Source organism: Diplotaxodon limnothrissa, linkage group LG3 (genome assembly GCF_057381915.1).
Source record: "Diplotaxodon limnothrissa isolate DT_005_m linkage group LG3, D_limnothrissa_male_GT1.1, whole genome shotgun sequence".
NCBI classification, from domain to species: domain Eukaryota; kingdom Metazoa; phylum Chordata; class Actinopteri; order Cichliformes; family Cichlidae; genus Diplotaxodon; species Diplotaxodon limnothrissa.
In genome coordinates this window covers 21032278-21048309 of record NC_140598.1, presented here as the reverse complement: position 1 = coordinate 21048309, position 16032 = coordinate 21032278, and the positions used below count along the sequence as shown (strand labels likewise).

The 16032-nt window shown below is 46.4% G+C and overlaps 1 protein-coding gene across 4 annotated transcripts in view; it reads right to left on the bottom strand.

Moving 5' to 3' along the window:
* LOC146634882 (uncharacterized) overlaps positions 1 to 15810 on the bottom strand; it is a 61827-nt gene extending 46017 nt beyond the window's left edge. For all 4 annotated transcript variants that reach the window (XM_085378965.1, XM_085378982.1, XM_085378973.1 and 1 more), the window contains exons 1-4: positions 15618 to 15810; positions 9089 to 9436; positions 7530 to 7862; positions 7343 to 7441 (exon numbers count right to left, since the gene is read on the bottom strand). In XM_085378965.1, coding sequence (XP_085235091.1) covers positions 7343 to 7441; positions 7530 to 7862; positions 9089 to 9436; positions 15618 to 15654 — 817 coding nt within the window. In that variant the 5' untranslated portion in view covers positions 15655 to 15810. The remainder of the gene's footprint in view (positions 1 to 7342; positions 7442 to 7529; positions 7863 to 9088; positions 9437 to 15617) is intronic.
* Between the last annotated feature and the right edge of the window lie 222 nt (positions 15811 to 16032).

Genomic DNA, 16032 nt, shown 5'->3' with positions numbered 1-16032 from the left:
TATATGGGAATATGGCAGTAAATACTAAATATTAAACATTATTGTGCAGCACATAAGATCAACAGAACACAGTGTGCTTTGAGGTAGGAGCCAAAAGGGGTGTAGTTTGTGGGTGTGATCACCCGTGTGTACACCTGTGAGCATGGACGCGCTTGTTTTTTTAAAAGGTTCCTTCATGTAATGATCTGCTAGAGGGTGTGGGGGGGCCACAGCCCCGTCCTCCAGGGCATAAAGCAGGTATGGAGGAGATCAAAACTCCAGACATCCAGAGGCCCCCAGAACGCAAGAGACCAAGGAAGACTAACATAGGGGCAGCCGCGCCACTGTCCCAGAAAGAGCTGAGGAGAGTCCCAGATGAGGGTTCACCCAGCAGCCGCGGAGCAGAAGCCAGGGGGAGTTGCAGTGACGCGCCCGTGTGCTCCGCCGGCAGCCAGCTGTGCCTGAGTGACCGAGCCCCAGGCCGAGAGGCCGGGGGCACCCCACCTCCGAAGTGGCCCGAGCGAGCCCCAGGCTCTGGGCCCCGATAAGCGGCCGCCAAGGAGTGAGCCGGCATGTACCTGGACGCCCATCCCCAGACACAAAGAACCACCAACGCACCGATGTCTGAGGGAGTCCGCCACTGGCAGGGGAAGTGGTGGTGGGGGGAGATAGGCCTCCAAACCTTGGAGGGCCTGAGATGTCCCCAGAGAGGTGGCGTCTGATACCCAACCTGACATATAGACACAGACATACAGGCATACACAGACACAAACATCCATTCCCACCCTCATGCTCTCATATGCACTTACTCCACACTCAACCAACGTGGAGACAGACATAAAGAGACGCTGTACACACGATCACACTCCCCAAGCGTACTCTACGAACCGGGTCTAGGTACCCTTGACCCTGGAGGGGGGAACTGCACCCAGACCCAGGTGGTGTTACCCTTTTCCCTGCGGTGGGGAGAGGCAGACCGCCCCGACTCCGCAGCAGCAGGGAGGCCCCATACTCCAGACCGCAGTCGGACGGCCAACTCCTCCTCCTAGCCCCCCTGCTCCAGCAGGTCGCAGAGAACGGAGGTGAGAGAAGACTCCAAACCTCCCTCCACCCGCTCATTGTAGTGTTGATGCATGTGTGTTCTAAGGTGCATTTAAAACCCAGGAGGGCATGGAGCTACCTGCCAGAGAGCAGCAGGTAAGCGCATAGTCCCTCCTGATAGCCCTCAATGTCTACGTGTATTTAAAATTGAGAGGTGGGCAACGACGCCAGGGGTGAGGTGTACACCCTGATGGTAACCTGGATTCCGTGTAGCGTGCCCACCCCCAAGATCCTATATGTATGTTTAATGAGAGTGTGAGTAATATGAATGTCTAAGTTGTGGGATAAAATTGAGGTAGAGGCAGCCAGAAGAAGACAGAGGGGGGGGGGGGGGGGGGGGTAGCCTCCTCTGCACCCTGGTGACATACCCCTACTCCAAGGCCCTGCATGTGTGGGTGGTTGTGGTGGAGCGGGAAGAGGGAGGCAGCTGGAGATGGGGAGGGAAGGAAGGGAGGGGCAAGTGACCTCTCCCTGGGGCCAGCTCCCCCGCTGACCCCAGTAGGCACCCCCATACTCCGCGACCCGCCAGGGAAAGGGGGCCCAGGCCCATCCAGACCGGGGACCAGTGCAGCAGCGCCTCCCAGCCCCACAGAGCCCGGGACAGTCCACCCAACCCCACCACAGAGAAAACTGCACCCACCCCACCATCCACTCATCTTCCAGACTACATAAGACAATAGACGCCCAGGCTGAGATCTTCCTCCACCTCTCCTGTATCTCCCCTTCCTGCAGAGAGAGTTCCTGAAGAGAGGAAAGCTCCTGCAAGATGTGACAATCTCCCCCACCAGTTGAAGAGCCCCCCAGGTGGCTCGATGCACCGGCGGCACCACGCGCCAGGGCTGGGCCCCCATGCACCCGCCCGCCCACAACCCCGGCAACCCACCAACCAGGACCCAAGCCCCCGAGGCCCGGCCAGGGCCCCAGCCCAGAGACGGAGCGCCCCCAGAACCTCACGCCCATCCCGGACCCACCCAGGGGCAGACAGGCTACCAGGTCAGTAACCCACGTCCGTCAGCACAAACCCTCCCCTAGCCCCGCTGCACGCAGCCACGAGGAAACAGTCACCTGAGAGCCAACAGGGCCCCTAACCGGACATGACCGCTACCCCGGGTTGAGCCCCCCAAGGAAGATGCCTCCGGGGAACCCCCCGACGCCCTAGGCCTGTCCCTACCCCCACACCAATCACAACAGTGAAGGCGGGACCAAACTATGACCCCTCCACCCCCACTAGGTGATGGAGCTGATCAAAGGAGCCCAGAGCAATTGATCTGATGTGGTGGCAGAGGCTGTATCAAGACTAATGTAATCTAATAGATAATTTGTATATTGGTTAGAATTAAGATTATTTTTATTTTTCCAGTTCATGAGGACTGTTTTCTTGGCTATGCATAGGGCAGTGAAAACCATATGGGCTATATTCTTTTCTGAAGTGACATTATCTAAGCTGCCCAACAAACACACTAAGGGGGAAGTTGGAATGTTACATTTCAGACACTTTGATAAGTCTTCACATATCTCGCGCCAAAACTTCTGAACTGGTGGACAGAACCAAAGAGCGTGGATATAATTGTCCGGTGAATTGGTTTGGCAGTGTGAGCAGTTGTTGGTAGACGTAAAGCCCATCTTGAACATCCGATGACCTGTATAGTGCACTCTATGTAATATTTTGTATTGAATTAATTGAAGACTGGGATTTCTAATTAGAGTAAAGGTTTTTAAGCAAATCTGAGACCAGAAGTTTAGGTCTAAGTTAACTGATAAATCCGCTTCCCATTTTGCAATAGGAAGTGATATTGATTCATCTGTTTTAGAAAGCATTCTGTATATTTTGGATAGTAATTTGGGGGTTTTAAGAGTAAGAAATTGAACCACACTTGGTGGTGTTTGTAGTTCAACTTGACCCGGTTTAAATTTATTTTTTACTATGGATTTAATTTGTTGATATTCTAAAAATCTTTTCTTGTTGATCCCATATTGTGTAACTAGTCCGTCAAATGAAATAAATTCTGTTCCTTCTAGTATATGTTCTAAATATTTGATTCCTTTACCACTCCAATCTAAAAAGTTTATCATATTATTGTTTTGTAATATGTCAGGGTTGTTCCAGATAGGTGTACGTTTGCATGGGATTAATGAAGACGCCGTCAATTTTAGAAACTCCCACCATGCTGTCAGAGAAGAGCTGATGTTGATGCTTTTAAAGCATTCATGTCGTTGGATGTTTGAGCTGATAAATGGTAGGTCTGAGATCTCTAGATTATTGCAAAGTGCTTGTTCTACATCTAGCCAAGGTTCATCTAAGAGGGTATGTTTTAGCCATCCTGGGATAAACTGGAGCCTGTTGGCTAAGAAGTAGTGCTGAAAGTTAGGTAGTTCTAATCCTCCTCTATCCTTGGTCTTTTGTAGTGTTTTTAAGCTTATACGTGGGGGTTTATTTTTCCAAAGGAATTTCGACATACATGAATCTAGAGATCTGAACCAATCTTGTGGCGGTTTAGTTGGGATCATTGACAATAAATAATTTATTTTTGGTAAGACCATCATTTTTATAGCGGCAACCCTTCCCATGAGTGATATGGGTAGACATTTCCACCTAGCCAGATCATCTTCTACCTTCTTTAAAAGTGGGATATGGTTTAATTTAGTTAGATCTGCAAGCTTGGGAGAAACATTAATACCTAAATATTTTATATTTCCCGATTGCAGTGGTGTAGAAGAGGAATTATGGAAGGAGCAATTAATCGGTAGGACTGTAGATTTTGACCAGTTAATTGAGTAATCTGATATTCTTGCAAAAGAGTTTATCAATTCAATCACCCCAGAGATATTGGTTTGTGAATTTTGGAGAAAGAGTAATACATCATCCGCATAAAGGCTGATTTTATGTTCCACGTTCTTGCATTTTATGCCCTTAATTACTGAATTCTGCCTAATTGCTGCTGCTAGTGGTTCAATAAAAATTGCAAACAGTATCAGTATCAGTATCAAATATCAAGCGTGGTCCGGTGCACGCTTCGTGGTCCCATATATCCCACAATTCATAGCGCGGCGGTGGGTGTGGATAATTTTGCCGCAAAATACGGCAGAAGGGAGCGGCCGAAGAGTGAACTGTCAAAAGTAAGTACTGAATATGACGTCACTTATTTATGTGCGAATGTTTAATAATGAAGAACATTAAAACATTGCTGTTGGCCACGGACACTGTTACCTCCTATGTCCACTTCTGTGAGGACAGCATTGTGCCATCACGCACCAGGGTGAGTTATAACAATGACAAACCCTGGTTTACTCCTAAACTCAAAAAGCTGTGGCTGGAAAAGAGAAAGGCGTTCAGAAGCGGAGACAGGGACTGCTACAGAGAGGCCAAGTACAGGTTCACTAAAGAAGTGGACATTGCTAAACACCAGCACTCTGAGAAGATGCAGCAGCAGATCTCAGAGAACGACTCGGCCTCTGTGTGGAAAGATTTTAGGAATATCACCAACTACAAGCCTAAAACCCCCCACTCCACTGATGACTTGCTCTTGGCCAACACCCTCAACGACTTTTACTGCCGTTTTGACGAGCCATCAGGCAGCCTTCACACCTCCAACGGCCCCAACAATAGAGGCACTTTGGACACTCATTCCCCCACCTCTCCCCCCTCCATAGAGCCATCACCACCTTCAAACACTTCACCTACAACACTCCCCTCCTCACCCCACACAAAAGAGGATTTCACACCACTTCCTCCCACCACAACTCTTCATATTCATGAAGCAGGTGTGAGGAAGCAGTTTAAGAGTCTGAATGCTCGAAAAGCTCCCGGCCCAGACGGTGTGTCTCCTGCCACCCTCAGACACTGTGCAAACGAGCTGGCCCCAGTGTTTTCTGGCATTTTCAACTCCTCACTGCAGGCATGTCATGTGCCTGCCTGCTTCAAGTCCTCTACCATAATCCCTGTCCCTAAGAAACCTAGGATCACTGGACTAAATGACTACAGACCCGTGGCTCTGACATCTGTGGTCATGAAGTCTTTTGACCGCCTGGTTCTCTCCTATCTCAAGACCCTCACGGCCCCCCTCCTGGACCCCCTGCAGTTTGCATACAGAGCCAACAGGTCTGTAGATGACGCCATCAACATGGCCCTACACTTCATCCTGCAGCATCTGGACTCCCCAGGAACCTACGCCAGGATCCTGTTTGTGGACTTCAGCTCTGCCTTCAACACCATCCTTCCAGACCATCTCCGAGGCAAGCTTTCCCAGATGAATGTGCCTGATCCCATCTGCCGGTGGATCACTGACTTCCTGACGGACAGGAAGCAGCATGTGAGGCTGGGAAAGAATGTCTCGGACTCCCGGACCATCAGCACCGGCTCCCCCCAGGGCTGTGTTCTTTCTCCTCTGCTCTTCTCCCTGTACACCAACTGCTGCACCTCCACCCACCAGTCTGTCAAGCTAATCAAGTTTGCAGATGACACCACCATTATTGGACTCATCTCGGATGGGGATGAGTCTGCCTACAGGAGAGAGGTTGAACGTCTGGTGTCCTGGTGCAGCCACAACAACCTGGTGCTGAATGCCCAGAAGACAGTGGAGATTATTGTGGACTTCAGGAAGCACACAGCCCCACTCCCCCCCATCATCCTGACTGACACCCCCATCACCTCTGTGGACTCATTCCGCTTCCTGGGTACCACCATCACCCAGGAACTGAAGTGGGAGCCCACCATCACCTCCGTCATTAAGAAAGCCCAGCAGAGGATGTACTTCCTGAGGCAGCTGAAGAAATTCAACCTGCCAACACGGACGATGACGCAATTCTACACTGCAATCATCGAGTCCATCCTCACCTCCTCCATCACCGTGTGGTACGCTGGAGCCACTATCAGGGACAAACAGAGACTGCAGCGTGTTGTGCGCTCTGCTGAGAAGGTGATTGGCTGCAGCCTCCCATCTCTGCAGGACCTGTACACCTCCAGGACATTGCGGCGTGCAGCTCGGATCTCAGCTGACCCTTCTCACCCTGGACACAGTCTGTTTGACCTGCTCCCCTCAGGCAGGAGGCTCCGGTCCATTCGCACCAGAACCTCTCGCCATAAGAACAGTTTCTTCCCTCTGCTGTTGGACACATGAACAATAACCGTATGACTGTTCCCACCACTAACACATGACCCTACGCTGTGTTCACTGCATCATTCCATGTTTGGCACTGATCACCACCTGCACTCATGTATATATCATGTATATATCTATCTACTTAGCACTTTTAATTCTTATTCTTATTTTTATTTTCATGTCTATTTAAGCGTAATTTATGACAGTATGTTTGCACTGAAGCACCGCAGCAATTTCCTAATGTTGTAAACCTGCTCAACATTTGGCAATAAAACCCTTTCTGATTCTGATTCTGATGTTGGCAAAGTTGTGTAACATTAGTGATGTTTGTACTTCCAGCGTTAACTTGATTTTAAAGCCGCTATATGTCTATATATATATATATATATATATATATATATATATATATATATATATATATATATATATATATATATATATATATATCATAAAAATCTGACAATACTATAATATTGGCCATTTTATATTTGCATTACCACAGTGGGATGATTTTTAGTCTCATGAACAACTAATTGTTATTTACTGACTAATCTTGAAATGACTGTTAAGCACAGACATGAAGCCCAACAATCATGTTTTACAGTCCCGTGGTCTCAGCCTCAGATACTCAACTAATCAAAGTGATGTCATGACGAAAATGAATGACTAACAAAACATTTGTTTTTCCTTCATTTCTGTCAAACAAAGCTGTATGTAACGTTACTTGCGGTTAGTATCATGGTTGCTAGGCAACCTGAACAGCGCGACGAAGGCTAGACCGTCCCATTTCACGAGCCTCTCACTTCCGCACTTCTCGTACTTATAGTACGCACCGTACATAGTACACGTAGTGCGCTTACTTCAAGCGTGCAGACCCTGAATTGGGACACAGCCACTGTGTCAGATCAATGCAGTGAAGCACACACACTGTTTAGTAAAGTCATGTTGTGGAGCTGTTTCACTGATCAATGACTGAGTCTGAAGGAGGTTTTCTGACTTCTGGAACAAACCTGGAAGTTTCTCTTCAGCTCTCTGTATCAGCTGTTTGTAACTCTCAACTCTTTCAGCTTCTGGAACAAGTTTGTGTGAGCCGCAGTCAAGGAGCCACCAGAGGACACCTGCTGACCATCGGCATTATGGGTAGTGTAGTAGGAGACACTCACCTGACATGAAATAGTGCTGGAAATAAAATAAAAGTCCTCCAGAAACCACAAGAAGAACCAGGAGAACCAGGACAGCTGTGGCCCAGGATGGAAACCGTTCTGTGGAGAAACATTAAAACCCCCCAATAATGTTACCTTTTAACTTTATCCACAGCATTGACCTCTGACATTTATCTACATATCTGACCTTTGACCTGCAGCACTACTTTCTGTCTCAGGATGTTTTTGTCCCTGTAGATGGTGCAGATGTATCCTCCACTGTCTCTCTCTGTCGGGTATTTCAGGGTCAGACTGAGGTCTCCAGTTCTCAGCAGGTCTTTGTTCATCTTTGTGCGACCACAGTAAAGGTCGTCCTGGTTCTTAAGGTGATCACTCCTGTTTGAATACACATGGACCACCATGAGTTCTTGCTCAGAGCGAGTCCACTCCACTCTGGTGTCCTCAGGCAGGTCAGATTTTGTTTTGCAGGGCAGGATGACTGACTCTGAGCCTTCCTCCACCTTCACCTTCACCTTCTGGTCTGAGAGGAAAATAAACCACAACATCAGCTGTAGAAGCAGCAGCAGTGACACTGATGGTAACTGAAGCACAGCTGAGTATCTCCAGTCCTGACCTCTGACTGTTCTGTAACAGTAATAATATATAATAATGTTCTCTCGCACTTTTTGTTTTAATCGTAACTAAAGATGGGAAATAATAACAATTTAGTGATTTTGATTTCATTATCGGTATAACTGTCATGGTCCTGATGTATTATTATTATTATTATTATTATTATTATTATTATTATTATTATTGATCTTGTGTTCTAGCTGTGGGATGATTTGTTTTTTGAGATTTTCTAGTTCTGGGATTCTGGGTTGGTGCTCCCTCTGTTGGTTCCTTGTGTGCTCATTACTGGCCCGTCTGTGGACGTCTCAGTGAAAACTGTCTGTGTTACTCTCAGTGTAAGTGCCATATATTCTCCCTGCTCATCACCACCTTCATGTTACCTTTGCTCTCCATCCATTCCTGTTTAGGTTTTCTGTTTAGTCTTAGTTTCTCCCGGTTCAGGTAGTCTTTAGTTCTGTTTTGCCATCCTCGCCTTGTGTTTTGTTATTTGCAATAAACCTCCCTCACATCTGCTGCCGCAGCTATGACAGTCACTTGTCGTTTTGACTCATTATTGATTCTCATTGGGTTCGCTTTGAGTGTCACCACACAGCATAACAAAGACTTTATATTTAGACATTACACAGTGACCCTGGCTGTCAGTGCTGTCTTTACTCTAAAAGCTTTCATCCAGGCAGAGGTGTATGATAAGCGATTCTCTACAAGATACACGTAGATGTCACCAAACTGGAGCTCTGGGAGAGACGTAGCCATTGTCAGGGATTTAAATAAAGCTTCAGAACATGATCACTATTCCACACATTTTGTAGCTCCTGCTCATATCTTTGTTTTTCCTCCATGGATAGATAATCCGAATAATTTTGGTTGGAGACACGTGAAAAAAAAACCACTTTAGTCCTGCAGTACTACTGACTTACAACCAGTCCATTATTGGTAAATAAAGAAAAATTATAGTATTGATCATTTTGATGTTTCCACTGTTTTTCACAGGTTAGCTGTGAGCTACATGTTGCTCCTGGTTTCTTCAGGTGAGTCACAACAATTTAAGAAATGTTCCCTTCAGTTTGACCTCTGACCTTTGTCTACTGTACTTTTGACCTGTAATTACAGCAGGTGTTTGAGTTTATTACTGACCTTTGACGTGCAGCTGTATATCTCCCAGTCTCCATTTTCCTCTCCCATCACTGATGGAACAGGTGTAGCTGCCACTGTCAGTCTTTGTTGGTTTTCTCAGAGTGAGGCTGAAGTCTGAAGTGTCCAGAGCCTCAGACCTCATTGATGTGCGCCCTCTGTAACGCTGGTTTTGTCCTGTAAGATCATCTCTTCCTTCTTGTCGTACATGGACAGATTTGGGATGAAGATCAGAGCGAGTCCACATCACTGTGGGCTCTTCAGGTATGTAACCTGAGTGCAGACAGGGCAGCAGGACAGATCTTTCCCCCTCATTTACCTCCACAACCACAGCCAGGGCATGCTGGGAAACTATAAGAACAAACAAACAGAAACACAAATTAACTGCATGCTGTGTGTTTGTCTCAGAGTCCACATTTATCAGCAGGACACAGAGACCAGTTTTATAGTCAGACGTTCAAATTTAATGCATTTATTTATTAAATCTGAACATTTAGTCTGTGAAGACCTGGAAGATTACTTTTATCTCTCTCTCACTCGCATCACTCTGTCTGGGCGCAGCTCATCGTGGGCTCCTGCCTTTGGTCCATGCACCTGCAGATAATTACTTACCTGTGGTTCATCACTCTGTTTGCTGGCCACTTCATAAGGCAGTGGCTCTGAATTACTCGTCGCTGGACTCTGCAAACTTCTGTGTGCCTTTGTGCATCTTCTTGGAGTGACTTCTCATCTCTGTACATAGAATCCCTGGACCTGTCTTGTAATACTGAATCTCGGAACCCTGAGCGTGAGTGTTTGCAGTTTGGCATGGCATGTGCAAGTGTGAAGATCCCGTTTTCCCTAACCTCCCCGTGGAACCTTGGCCTTTCCCCCACTTGTGTATTGAGCACCCGGCGTTGTAAATAAAGAACTGTTTAACTGGGATTCTCTGTTTGCACTTGAGTCTGTCCCCCCCTGCCGTGACATAACCTCCCCAAATATAGACATCTTCTTTGTCACTAATACTTGGCTCCAACTAGGCAACTGTTGCCCATCTTAAAACTTTGCCAGAGGTGGAAAGTAACGAAGGAAGAGCACTTTGGTACTGTACTTAAGTAGAACTTTCAGGTACTTGTACTTTACTTGAGTATTTATTTTTCTGACTGCTTTTTACTTTTACTTCCTACATTCTCAAACAAATGTGTGTGCTTTCTACTCCTTACATTTTAAAAACAGACATAATAATAATAATGGACTGCATTTATATAGCACTTTGTGAGACCCTCAAAGCGCTTTACAATTCCACTATTCATTCACTCTCACATTCACACACTGGTGGAGGCAGCTACAGTTGTAGCCACAGCTGCCCTGGGGCAGATTGACAGAAGCGAGGCTGCCATATCGTGCCATCAGCCCCTCTGGTTACAAGATGAGCTTCCCAACCCCCTGAACCACGGTCCCCCATAACAATTACATTGTTACTTTTGCTTCAATGCATTTGAGGGGAGTCATTATTTCATCACTGCGAGCCTTCAAACATCAAACCCATTTAATTTTAAACAGAAATAAATGACAGGAAATCCTGCTCATGTAAGTGTCAGGTAATTTCAATTGCAGCATTTCTATCAGCTTAGCAAACATCAGCAAACACACAAAGTGTTTCCACCAACCTGTGATATTCAAGAAAAATCAAATTATGAGGTATTTGGCCTCAAAAATACATTCTGACATCCCCACACTGAGCGATTACAACCAATTTTAGGTTTCCCCACCTGCTGAATCCACTTTAACACCTGACTGTACATTTCCTCTTTCAGGGCGAAGTCAACCTCTACAATGTAGCAACAGAAAATAGAGATCTATTTTCTTTTTCTTTACTTTCTCTGCTCATGTTTAACTTATCTGATGAAAGCCGAGTACCTTAATTAGAATTAAAATTTAGAGTAAAATAAAGTTTGTATTCCCATATGCCAATATTATTTAATTATAACATTAATAGAACTTTAGGTTCAGTTATCTTTGAAAATAAAATATAGAAACATCCTTCAGGGAGCTACTTTTACTTTGAGTACATTTGAGAGCTGATACTGTTTCACTTTTACTCGAGTGAAGAAGTTGCTTCAGTATTTAACTTTTACTTGAGCATTTTTTAACACTAGTATCTGTACTTCTACTTAAGTACAGAATGTCTGTCCTTTTGACCCCTCTGAATTTTGCCCACAAAATTAAAAGTTCTTCAGTACCCAGACGTGCCCAGGCTGTAGTAGGCAAATAGCAGTCATTTATAAGGATCATCTGAATTATGACTTATTCAATCGTAGTTCTTTTGATTTACTTTTAAATTACTGCCTTTTAAATTCAATATGTTCTAGTCCCTGTCAGGACTCTTGCTGCAGCATTTTGGATTAACTGAAGACTTTTCAGGGAGTTTTTAGGACATCCTGATAATAATGAATTACAGTTGTCCAGCCTAAAAGTAATAAATGCATGAACTAGTTTTTCAGCATCGCTCTGAGACAGGATATTTCTAATTAAAGAGATATTGCGCAAATGGAAGAAAGCATCTATCTTCTTCCATTATCCGAGACCGGGCCGCGGGGGCAGCAGCCTAAGCAGAGAAGCCCAGACCTCCCTCTCCCCAGCCACCTCCTCTACCTTGCCCGGGGGAACACCAAGGCGTTCCCAGGCCAGCTGAGATGTAATCTCTCCAGCGTGTCCGGGGTTTGCCCTGGGCCTCCTTGCGGTGGGACACGCCAGGAACACCTCACCCAGGAGGCATCTTTGTCAGATGCCCGAACCACCTCAAGAATCAGAATCATTTATTGTCTTTATTGTCATTGTCATTGTCACAGGTACAACGAAATTAAAAATGGTCCCTAACAATGGTCCCAAAATCATCCCTAACAATATCAAAATATAAATAAAACAATAAAATAAAATAAATAAAATAAATAGAATACTTCAAGTACTAATAAGAAGTATCAGCAAACATTCACATACATTCCCACATACATGCTTCAGTCATCGTATAGATTAATACAAGGGTGGCGTGATGGACATTTTTTTTGTAGCAGTATTCAGATGTGTTATTGCAGTTGGATAAAAGCTGTGTTTGAGTCTATTAGTCCTTACACTGATTGCTCTGTACCGTCTGCTTGAGGGCAACAGTTCAAACAGGGAGTAGCCAGGATGTGAGGTGTCTTTTATGATGTTTTGGGGGTTTTTAAGACAGCGGGTGTTGTGTAGATCTTCTAGTGTGGGGAGAGGGCAGCCAGTGATCTTTTGGGCGGTGTTAATGAGCCATTGGAGTGCTTTCATCTGAGCCACTGTGCAGCTAGTGTACCAGATGCATATGCAATAGGTCAGAACACTGTCAATGGTGGCTCTGTAGAAGGACACCAGCACCAGCTGTGTGATGTTATTCCTCCTGAGAATTCTCAGGAAGTACAGTCTCTGTTGGGCCTTTTCCAGCAGCTCGGAGGTGTTCACACTCGAGGAAAGGTTCTCTTCCATGTTGACTCCCAGGAAGTGGAAGCTTCTACACAGTCCCCATTAATGAATAGTGGTTGGATCTCTGCCTTTTTCCTTCTGAAGTCTATTATGAGTTCTTTGGTTTTTGAAATGTTGAGGATGAGGTTATTGGCCTTACACCATGACGTCAGCACCAAGAAAAGGGTGCTGTCTCCTGGCAACTGGCTCCTTTCGATGTGGAGCAGCAGCTGCTCTACTCTGAACCCCTCCCAGATGGCTGAACTTCTCACCCTATCTCTAGACCAGCCACCCTTCTGAGGAAGCTAATTTCCACCGCTTGTATCCGCGATCTCGTTCTTTCGGTCACTACCCACAGCTTGAGACCATAGGTGAGGGTAGGGACATAGATCGACCGGTAAATCGAGAGCTTCACTTTTACGGTCAGCTCTCCCTTCACCACGACGGACCGGTACAGCATCCGCATCACTGCGGCTACAGCACCAATCCATCTGTCAATCTCCGGCTCCCTTCTCCCATCACTTGCGAACAAGACCCCGAGATACTTAAACTCCTCCACTTGGGGCAGGAACTCATCCCCGACCCGGAGTGGGCACTCCACCCTTTTCCGGCTGAGAACCATGGCCTCAGATTTGGAGGTGCTGATCCTCATTCCCACTGCTTCACACTCAGCTGTGAACCGTTGCAGTGCGAGCTGGAGGCCCTCACCCGATGAAGCCAACAGAACTACATCATCCACAAAAAAGCAGAGATGAGATTCTGAGGCCATCTAAGTGAAAGCCCTCCGCCACTTGGCTGCGCCTAGAAATCCTGTCCATAAAAGTTATGAAGAGAATTGGTGACAACGGGCAACCCTCCACGAATCGCTACCTTATTGTGGTGGAGGGGTTTGTGTGTCCCAGGGATCCCAGGGGCTATGTTGTCCGGTGGCTTTTGTCCCCTGGTATGGTCTCCCATACAAATTGGTCCTGGGTGAGGGACCACACAAAGAGCAATTCAGAAGACCCTTATGCTAAAGTCACCAAGGGAACAGTTTACCCTGTGCAGGAGAGGGTCAGAGGCAGGCCCTGGGAGGGTGCCCAAGGCTGCCCAAGGGTGGCCTGGCCTTAGTCCATGGGACCCGGCCACCAGGCTGAAAAGGGGACATGGGCCTATCCTCCTGCAGGTGGTGGGCCTGCAGGAGGATGGGCGCCGTAGGGGTTGGGTGCAGTGTGTGCCAAGCGGCGGCCAGGAATGGAGGCCAAGGCGGACTGATCCCCGGCTACCAAGACTGGCAATTGGAACATGGAAGCAAGCAGTCCTATATATTTGTTTAATATGTGCATTGAAGGATATATCCTTTGTCTGAATTTAGAATCAGAAAATTAGAGGCCACACTGGGAAAACTCCCAGTGTCACATCCAGCATTTAACATTAGATCAACATAAGATCAGAATCAGCACAGATCAGAGCTGTTTCTGTGCTGTAGGGAACAAACCTGAGAGAGACTTCTAGAAATATTTCTGTTGTTTATATGTGAGATTAACTGAGAAGCAGCAGAGTTTTCAAAGTTTGAGATAAAAACAGGAGGTGTGAAGTTTGTCTAAGATTAACTCAGACATGAGGATCCAGGAGGCCTTATCACCTGGAATAAAACCCTGTGGTTGTTCATCTTTCTCCCAGTTCCCATCAGCTCTTATGCTTTGTGTTTCTATATCTCTGCTGTGATCACTGAGCCATGGAGGGCATTATATTTCTGATGTTCCACCTTCAAAGGCGGGATGTCATCAAGGACAGATTTCCATGTATATATTGAAATTTTCTAAGAGTCCCTGAGAGCTCCCTGAGATCAGGGCTATGAGGGCAGAGTCAGCTAAGAAGCTGCTGCTGACTCTGAGTTTAGACGCTGAGATGGATGCAGGTTTGTGAGCAGGAAACAGAAGCAGGGATGGAAGATAAGATCCTCGTGACCACATACAAGAACATCAAGCATTTCAACATTATTCAGAGAGATGCCAGAGAGCAGCACACGCTCAGATCACTGCAGAGTTTCACCTGCAGATAAAAATGTTTGGTGTCCACCAAAGGAAAATCAGCAGGACTGTGATTTTACAGCATTTTAATAAATGCACTTTCATTTAAGCTTAAATACATTTGAGTTTGTCAAAGGGCCAAAATAACAGGAACACAACCAGACTGGTGTAAATTCAGCTCACACAGACTCTTTGTGTTCACTACATGCAGACCAGCTGTGCTCATATTACAGCTCATTTACAGGCAGGAATATCCTGGTATGTCCCTGTTAGGACCTGCTTCTTTGACTGCTCACCACTCAAACAGCTTCATTACATTAGCAGGAAGAGCAGATGTGGATCCACAGCAAACACGTATGTTGGTCACAATCAATGAAAGAAGCTCAGAAAGCTCTTCAGTGAAACCAGTGTTAGAAATGAAACACACAGCACAGCATGCTGGGTAATTACAAGGACTCCCATCAGGCACAGGGAGGCACGTCCCCCTAACTACTCATGCTGATTAACACAACACACACACGTTACATGCACTTCTCTCCACGACCACTAGATGTCCCCACACTCTGTGCTGACTCCAATGATCAGAGCTGCTGAGCCTGTTTGCAGACAGAGGAGGAGCTCCTGGTGATCCGTGTGGCACTAAAAAGCTCTGATAACGTCCATCCAGCAGCTGATAACAGGGACATTTGGTGCCATGTCAGAGCTGCACAGTCAATCATCCGTTTGGCTCTTTAGTTTGAAGAGTTCAAAGCAGCAGCAGAGAATCTAAAGTGTGTCACACAGCACCAAGTTTCCTTTGGTCACATATGAAATGTGAGTCAGAGCTTCAGCTACACAACAACACACACAGCAGCTGATTGTAACATGAGCTCATCTGAAAGCCACCAAGAAGAATCCAGAGATTTGAAAGTTGCTGCTTTGGATTGTTAGTTTGATATGAATCAGAATCCAGTGTTTGATGGAAATCTCCTCCTGCTGCACTTCAACACATTAAAGAGAGAGAGATGAAAGAAAAGCTGATGATGAGAGCAGAGAGAGGAAGGTGTACTTACCGTGCAGGAGGATCACAAACACCACAAACATCTTCATGTTCCTGTCAAACTCAGAGACTCTTTAAAAGCCCTTCAGGACATCAGCTCACAGCAGCTTCACTTTCCTCTGCTGATCATCTACTGACACTCTCACACTGCTTCACTGTCACAGCTCAGAGTTCAGCTTCACACTTTGTTAAAGCACATCTGTGGAATGAAGTCCGGCCGGCCACAGATCACTTCTGAGGAAAGAGGAGGACGTCGGCTTTCCTCGTAGTTTCACGCCCGAGCGCTGCGGTTGGAGGCGGCTGCTGCGGCCTCACCCTGACACGCACAAAGCTCCGCCTCCAGTCCTGACACTGAAACATCCACTGTAGCTACAATGATGCAGATGTGACCCTCAGCAGCTGGATTTCCTCTCCATAGATGTGTTTCC